Source organism: Sceloporus undulatus, chromosome 4 (genome assembly GCF_019175285.1).
Source record: "Sceloporus undulatus isolate JIND9_A2432 ecotype Alabama chromosome 4, SceUnd_v1.1, whole genome shotgun sequence".
Lineage (NCBI taxonomy): Eukaryota > Metazoa > Chordata > Lepidosauria > Squamata > Phrynosomatidae > Sceloporus > Sceloporus undulatus.
Window position 1 is genome coordinate 82,670,862 of NC_056525.1, and position 9,273 is coordinate 82,680,134.

Below are 9,273 nucleotides of genomic sequence, written 5' to 3' on the forward strand. Positions count from 1 at the left end.
CTACAAATCCTAGGATTCCATAGCACTGAACCATGGCAGTTAAAGTGGTGTCAAACTGCATTATTTCTGCAGCTTTTGTCATGGTTCAATGGGTCTGTACTAATTGAGATTAACAGATGGATTTGGCTCTTAGTAATTAATTCATGAGATTGCCATAAATTGACAGGTGACGTGAAGAAAAACATATTACATTAGTTAATTGCTTTGTTTATATACCATAACCTCAGTGTACATAGCACAGGACTATCATAAGCCCTGCAAACACCACACAAAAACCTTATTCCAAGGAGTTTACAAATGGAAATTTTCAAGAGTGAAAAGGTGAAATAGAGAGGCACACAAAAAATAAATATGCCTATGTGTCTGTGTAGCAAATAGACAATGGCAAACAGCATGACAAACGTACATTGGTAGCATTATAAACCATCCAATTTACTGAAATAAAAATAACAATTCATGGGCTGTTATTAGAGTAAGCAGTAACAGAGCAGCATTTTGACATTTCTCATACTTGGCACTCCTAACTGACAAAGGCCATAATCCTGTATGGCACAGCACCATGCAGAAGTACACTACAGCTGGCCCTTTAGTAGCCCCTGGACTTTCTGTTGATGTACTTCATTCAATAGCTGGTGGAGAGGAGGAGGTATCAGAGAAACATCTGGTTGTTCCCCATAGCCATCATCTACTGAGATCTACTATGGTTCTCCAGAGGTCTCTGGAGATGATGTAATCATTCTGCAACTGGGTACAAGAACATAGCCGGATACTTCTCTGATTCTCCCCTCTCCACCAGCCACAGAATGGCTTGAGTGGGGCACTGCATCAGCTCAGTGGTAAGCTGGGGAAGGCCTTGGTCGTCATGAAGTGAGGGAGGTAATACCAACCCCCGACATGAGTGCCCTCAGCAAAAATTTGCAGGTCTAATGTGGACTTCTGCCCACATCTGACTTTAACAGGCTGCCAGGCACAAACTCATATCTGATGGCACCATAAAATTAATCTCACTAAAATTAAGGCTAACGTCCAAATATTCAAATGGCTCAAATTTGACTGCAGAATGTACAATGGAACTGCAGAGATATTTGTTCTTTTTTCGCAGGCTAAAGGTATTTACCTTTGTAAACCTTATTACTGAACTGAAATATTTCATAAAAGTTTATTTCTCAGACCATATATATATATATATATATATATATATATATATATATATATATGTTTAATTTGGTGTCTTGCCATGATACTCCAATAGTTTCTTCTGAAAGTTTATTTTGCCTGTTCTTTAAAGATTACAGCAGACTGTCAATCCAAATTTGAAATCTGATGTTAAACTGAACAACAGACGTTACAGTGCTATCAAAGGGGCAACTTTAAAAAGACAGAGAAAATATAAACCTCAAAGGCAAAGTGAGAGTTAAACATCCCACCCTGAATTTGTGTGTGTGTGTGTGTTCTCACACATGGTACATATGTATTCTAAATACTGTATCCCCATTAATGATGTAAATCCCTGACTACTTCTTCCTTGCATGTGAGAACAAATACTTATGGTAGTCCCCCCCCACCCACTGTGGGAGAAAATGAATATTCATTCATAGTTTTCTCCCTATATCTAAGTGCCCAGAGCTGTTGCAGAAGAATCATTCTGAGAGAAAACCTCCAGTTTTTCATACAAAATCTATATCCTGTGCAGCAAACTGTTTCCAGAATCTTATATCACTTTTTACTTACATTATGTATACTTAGCTAATTAGTAGAGGCAGTAAGAAAACCTTAGTGAATTCTAAGGATGTGTATTGGAGCACCAGCAAGTGTCAGATGTGCACTGGGACTGATGCACATTGGTGCACAATGTACATTGGCAAGCATTGGGCCCTATTATGTAGTAATGTAAAATCAATCTTCTTCTGGATAGAGATGTTATGAAATGGACCAATTCTAATGCCTGCATAAATGTCCACCTACGGACATGTAAGTCCCATACAGGAATCTGGCCAGTGTTTTGTTTTGTTTTGTACAAAGAAAACTCATTTTCTACATAGAAAACAGATTTTGTACCAAAAAAAATATGTGTTTTTCTCAGAAGAATTCCTCTGAAGCACGTTAAAATGCTGAATATCAGTAAGAATATGTGCAAAACGTGTGGTTTATTATTCTTTCCAAAGGGGCTTATTAATTATCAGGAAACCTGCTTTTCGATATGGAAATGAATAATTGCATTCTTTTCAGCTTTAATCCACACACAATCTGTGGATTTTCTCCCTAAAGTGATACTGCTATGCTGAGATTCAAGTTTACTTTCTGGAAGCAAAGAGAATGATCATTTCAAGCCCCATTTTTTTCTTTTAAAGCAGTGCCCTACTTGCTTTAACTGTGCATAGAAATTTGGGGTTAATAGCTGTGTGACATTTACAGGGAAAGCTGAAAGAAGATTAAATGAAGATGGTTAAATTAATTTACCTGTTGAAGCAACAGGTGCACTGAGAATGTGATATCCATTTTGTCGCAAAGGGTTAAAGCAATTTGATTCCCCTGATACCACATCACTGTTGACAGATGAGTCCATTGCTCGGTAGCAGTCTCCATAGTGGAAACAGTTCTGTATAGAGTGAAAGGTGCCTTGATAACCTGCAAGCAGATGTAATTTAGAAAGTTATAGTGATGGAAGAATGCAGTTAGTTTGTTTACTGAAAATAATGTGTCACAATAGCTAGCTCTTAAACATTTGTAATCCAGACTTGACATCTATCTCCAGGGTTTAAGTTTAGTGATACTATGGGAATTATTTTTTAAGCTAGCATTAAACACAATGGCTTGGATTCAAAGGGCCTCTCATCTTTGTAAAAGTAGATCTGGTATCATCACCCAATACTTTTAGGTAAATGGTGGAGTCATCACTAGGACTGATATGGTGTCAAATTCCAGGCTTATTTGGGGCATGTTTAGTACCCTGTTAATGATGCCAACACCATCCTGATGTCCATGTTCCTACTACTTGGAGCCTGGTGTCAACTAGATTAAGGTTCAGTGGCATCACTCTGTACACTCTCCTTCACAGCAGACAAAGAAACATGATATAGGACATATTGCTAGGTTTTCCCTGGATTAAACCAGAGAACAGTGCAAGAAGACACTAACTAAGCAAATTGGTCCCCCCCCCCCGAAAATAAAAGGAAAAAAGCACAACACTTGGGAATTACCAATATAATCTTCACTTAGCATTTAGACACTGTGGGCTAACAGGAAAATCAAATAAACTGAACAAGCTGTTGAGACTGTCTCAAATCGTGAGGTCCAGAACAGACCAGCTTCATAAGCCGGCTTCTGGGTGGCTTGGGGGCATGGTGTTTTGAACTGCATGCCCCCAGGAAGCCCAGAAGCTGCCCAGTCAATCAGACAGGGGCAGTTTCAAGATGCTCTGGGGCCATGGAGTTTTAATGCTGCATACTGCTGGAGCTCCTGGAAGGTACACTGGGGCCACCTAAGGTAGTTCAAACCCTACCCAAATAGGAGTGGATCTTTTCCGTTCCTATTTGGACTAGCATCAGAGGCCACCTTTGGTACTGCAGCGTTTTTGCTCCAGCCCCAAAGCATTTGGGGGGGGGGGCAGGGAGCTTCAAGCCGCCCCTTCCTGCTGGCCTGTTCAGCCCTGAGTCTGGCAGTTATAGTAACTGTGTTATAAATTGGACTTGCTAATTTAGAAACACTTCTATAGTAAAAACAGAATTTCCACTCTGATTTATCAGCTTAATAGCACAATCCTTTATATGTCTACTCTCACAAAATCCCACTGACTTAAATGATGGTGACTCCTAGATAAATGGATATAGACTAAAATAACATTTATTCTGCACTCAAACATTACCCAAACATTATTTTCCTGATGTGTAAATTGTATGGTATTACTATCCATACAGTTGAATGTCCTTACTTTACTACTGTCACCCTGAAAGCAGTTACAGTTGCTCCCAGTCTGTAGCAGACTTAGTTAAATTTGGTCTTGCGCTGGTATGGCACGAGATAAGGCTAACTCATGGGCCATAGTCTCCAATATGAATATGCTCAGTCTTCAGGTTTCTCTGAGAAGGGCCTTCTTTTAATTCTATCCACTAGACAGAAGACGCAGGTGGTGACTTAGCAACCCAACACTGGAAGGCTCTACTCCAGAAAGGTCTTAGTGATTCTTGACCTGCTGCCATTTTAGTACCAGGTGATTATCTTTGTATTAGCCCTGACTTTAAAAGACAGAAATTTGTATCAGTTTATCTATCTTTGGTATTTTTCATTATTGCTGTTATTCTATCTTTCATTGATTTATGTTTTTACACTTGGTTGTATTCTCCTGTTTTTGAAGCTGAAATGCTCTGAGAGTACTTATGTAGTACAGTGTATAACTTTATATGCATATATGTGTATATTACTGTCTAATTACATATAATGAGTAAATAAATGCGAACTTTTATTTATGGTCAGTAGAAAGTGAGACTGTGTGGAATAGCAAAATGACACAATTTCTGTTCAAATAACATGATAGTCTTGTGGGAACGTAAAGATTAACCAGTTTGATTTCATGCCACCCAATTCATCAGATGCCCAAAGTGTTGCTACAGTTTGCAGATTAATATATACATGTTCAAGTGAGCAGACAATGTGGTGGTTGGGGTCAGAGAGAATCAAAATACAAAATACAATGATCGTTATTTTAACAGAGGCCATTAGCACACAGTTGAGTGGTAATACAATTCCCCCTCCCCTGAGATGTTTCCTGTTTTAAAGTAATCACATCTACAGTTCAGCAGAAAAGACTATAAATAATAAGGGAAACTGCCATATGAACGCTGAGAGGGTGGAATTCAAGGAGCAGGTAAGATAAAACTTGGATTGTCCAATGAAAGTTTTCCTTTAAAAATGTTGTATTTTAGGAAGTTTTTTTTTTTTAAAGAAAGAACTTTCTTGAATAATAGGAAAGGAGTACTCTCAGTACGAGGATTTACCTGTTAAAAGTCAAGTCCACAAAGGGCAACTCAGGAAAGTGGCTCTTTAAAATGGTGTTGAGAATGATCTTCATTGTGAAATTTGACCAGCGCTGGTGATGCAGTGGTTAAATGCCTGTACTGCAGCCACTCACTCACAAACCATAAGGTTGTGAAATCAATACTAGAAAAAGGGTTGAAGCTCAACTCAGGCTTGCATTCTTCCGAGGTCGCTAAAATGAGTACATTTCTATACTGCTTATCAGTGCACTTAAGCACTCCCTAAGTGTTTTACAAAGTGTAAGCCAAACAATCTGGGTACTCATTTTAGCGACCTTGGAAAGATGCAAGCCTGAGTTGAGCTTCAGCCTTTTTGCTGGTATTGAACTTGCAACCTTATGAGTGAGTGGCTGTAGCATAGGCATTTAACCACTGCGCCACCAGGGCTCCTCTTGAGATGCTATTTATGTATGACACAAGTCATTTTTTTGTTGTGAAATGTAGGTGAACACACAGTTGGAAAGCAGAGTCCTGCCCTTTAAACCATACTGCTTGACATGGTGCATCTTGTGTTTCTTTCAGCAGTCACACACACATAGAATGAAAAAAGCTGCCTATGTGCAAGCCACTTTGAGTCTCATTCAGGAGAAAAGTAAGATATAAATAAATAATACAACTGCAGATAGGATTGCGCCATTTATTTGTGATATTTTGTTAGAAGTGAGAGAAAAAAATAGCACTAAAGTATCAAGAATGCTCCAGAGAAGGCAATAGTACAGTAATACAGTAGGGTTAAATGGTTTGAGAAACCCAAAGTCTCCTCTTATCTTGCTACCTATCCTGACCCTTCAGTGATATAAACTGTTACTTTGAGGGGGGTATTGCCACTTCTTCTCTTCCCACTAGCTCCTCTCTCAGCTCATCCCTAAAATAAAGCTAGATGTACTGCGAAGCCTAATTAAGTTTCTTATCCTGGCACAGCGTTGCTGTAATACAACCTTAAGTTCATTTCTTTGCGCCAGGGGTGTCTTTGCTACCTCAATCAGGATTTCTAGCTGCTGCACACACTCTCCATTACATTTCACTGTGGATATGCTGTCAGTCAGTTTTGGATACCATTCCAAAATTCATAATTCCAGTGTTGTACCATTTGTATTCTTTAAACGGGTAGAAGAGAAAAATATTTGTTCTGTTGTGGGTTTTGTTTTGTTTCATTTTGAATTTTTACATTTTGTTCTTAAGTTCTTACAGATTTGTTGGCCCCACATGCCAAAGTATCTTTCAAGATGGAACAGGGTAACAGCGGGAGCTTAAAATGAGGTTCAAATCCCATAACGATAGTGCAATTAACAACCACATGTGGTTTAGGACAAAACTCTGAATGTGGAATTTTTAAAAAGAGTTTAAACTCCTCAAGGGGTAAAATACAAACCAGTTCATGGAATGATATAAAATTAGTCTCCCCTCCCCATCTGCCATTTCCTCTTTTTTTTGGGAAAAACTTTTCATAAAGAAACATTTCTATTTCTTTTAAGAAATATAGCACATTCTGGCAGCTGCTAGAGCTGAGCTGACATTCCCCCACCCCAACAGATTTCAAGCATTCCTTCAGTTTGTCAGATTTAAATCAAATCCATGGCAGCTAATTTCCAATGAAGAATTTCCCAAACACCCTGTCGGTTTAAATGATCACTGTTAAATGTTTTATGTGGAATAAAATGTAGAAGTATAACAGTTAATAAAGGAGTCGACTCTGTTCCAAACATAACATTCAGTTACAATTTTGCTTTGAATATGACACAGAAAAGCTGTAGTTAACCACATCACAAAGTGTGCTGGTTGCCTCTATTTCCCTCAAGCCGCAACCTAAAAATCTAAAGCATTTTTAAAACGAATGATGTAATAAGGAAATTATTGGAATATGTCTATTAAATGCCAATTCATTTATGTCATTCCACTTAAAAGTATGAGTACAAATAAGTCAAACGCGTCAAATTACATAAAATCTTTATGAAAAGACATCATGTAAGATATAAATAGCTGTGCTATTTCATTTGGTTGGCAAATTTTCAATGCATAACAATTTCCATCCGATGTTACTACAGTTGAAGTAAGAAATTCTGTGGGGTTTTATTTTCATTCATTGTCCATGCATTCTCATCTATAACTTATCCAATGGAGATTTATTTGAGAGTTAACAATACTCAGACCAAACAGATAACAGGCCATATACCTTTTAGAACCTGCTATGGAGTTTCAGTTTTCAGATGGAGTTTATATTTTAAAAAATGGAGGATCAAACTTTTCTGCCTGTGGTCTCCCACTATGCCATAGGGGCCACTCCAAATGAAACCAGAGCCAGGTTTGGGATGGAAACTAATAGCATTACAACACCTGATGTCTGCAGATCCTTCTTCAGATGAATGTCAACTTGTTTCTCCTCCTTTCTCTCCCCATTCCCAATGTGTTTTTTTCTGTAACATCTTGCCCGATCTATAAAGCTTGCCCACATTTGTGGTCCTTTTCGTTGCCCCAATAAAAGTACACTGCTCCCTCGGGTTACGAAATTAATTCGTTCCGCGGCCGCTTTCGTAACCCGAAAAGCCTTCGTAAGCCGAATTGCCATAGGCGCTAATGGGGAAAAGCCGCGTTTCGTGCGAAAAAGCGCCGAAAAGCACCAAAAATTTTCTTCGTAACCCGAAAAAACATTCGTAACCCGGAACAATTATTTCCAATGGGATTTTTTCGTATCCCGGAAATTTCGTAACCTGGGTATTTCGTATCCCAAGGTACCACTGTATTATAATTGTTTCGTGAAAGCACAAAAGCTTCTACAATGCAATTCTATCTCTCAAATCCTACTGAAGTCAATGGGATTTTCTTTTAGGTAGCAACTTTAATTCCATTTTTCTCAGCATTAAAGCAATACGTTACTGAGAATGACTGTTTTAAAAAACAACAACTGTAAGACACAGAAGAATTACAAAGCAAAACTTCTCTCCAGGATGATATGTGGTTTTGTTGCAGAATAAACGCAACTGATGAAAAGAATTCAATACCTGTCATGTGTATTTGTTTCTGCTGTACTCTTGAGGAGGTAAGCGTTCCCCCTGTTGTTTCATAGTTTGTTTATTACTGTAATGTGCTCGTACATCATTTGCTGCCTATCATAAATTTGCTTCTTCAGTTCAAATGAACCCAGTTGTTCCAAACAGAACAATCTGCTCACCTTCTACTGACATTAGCTTTTGTGTGGGGACAAACAATATGTTAAAAGAAGACTCACACCAACGCTGCCAAGGGGTTGCATTTGTGATGGGCTACTAAGGGGATGTTCTTCCAAGTTGCTCGGAGCCACTGCTCGGAGCTCAAGACGAAGTCTCAAAGCAGCCTCAACCATCACAAGATTTCCTGGAGACTGGGGAAAGATTCACCCCAGTCCCTGGCAATGCGTGTGGGATTTTGTGATTCCACAAGATTTTGAGTAAGATTTGGCCAGCATATTAAGGCCAGCCCACATTGTGTTTGGCTACTTTGGACCCGGATGTTCAAATGACCCACCGAACATCACATTGTTCGCTTGCACTGTATTCCCAGGCCTTGGCTGGTCACCGTCAGGGACTGGGATGGAGTTTTCCCATGTTATTGGAGCATGGGCTTTTCACCTTCTTTGGGAGTGAGGAATTTGTAGTGTGTGTGTATGTATGTGTGTTGTGGTATGCTTTCTGTATTAGTTGTTTAGCTGCTTTTGTAGATATTTGTGTAATTTTAGCATCGCACATCAGTGCTTTATTGTTGTTACCCACACTTAAAATATCTGTGCAGGCAGTTCCTGGATGTATGAGCATCTTACTCATGCTGCTTTGTCACAACTGGCAGTTATCAGAAAGAGGAGCAGACATTGGGCTTGATAAAAACTATGCAGGGGATACCAGAACTGACCGGGGGGGGGGGGGGGGGGCCTGAAGTCAGGGCAGATGTGGGTTACCCCTCCACCTCCCAAGTCAGGCTTAATCATGCCAATTTGTTGGGACACGTGCCCTACACAGGGATATAACAGGACAGGAGTGGGTCAAAGCCCTGCTGAACAATTGGCTAAATATGAACTCATCAGTCTCCATGTCTGTTCTATAAGAATTTGCATTTATTTATGGCAATATTAATGATTTATGGTGGCATTTTGGATGATTTATGATGGTAATTTGGCTGTTCTATGATTGATTTATGATGGTACTTTGCTGGATTTATGATTGATTTATGACCCCTGCTTTATGCATTAAAGTTGTGGCCATTGTGTAAA

At 39.1% G+C, this 9,273-nt stretch overlaps 1 protein-coding gene across 3 annotated transcripts in view; it reads right to left on the minus strand.

Annotated features, from left to right (window-relative positions):
• The window catches only part of GLIS1 (GLIS family zinc finger 1), a 260,795-nt gene that overhangs the window by 4,543 nt on the left and 246,979 nt on the right, over window positions 1–9,273 (minus strand). For all 3 annotated transcript variants that reach the window (XM_042464927.1, XM_042464928.1, XM_042464926.1), the window contains exon 10: window positions 2,461–2,628. In XM_042464927.1, coding sequence (XP_042320861.1) covers window positions 2,461–2,628 — 168 coding nt within the window. The remainder of the gene's footprint in view (window positions 1–2,460; window positions 2,629–9,273) is intronic.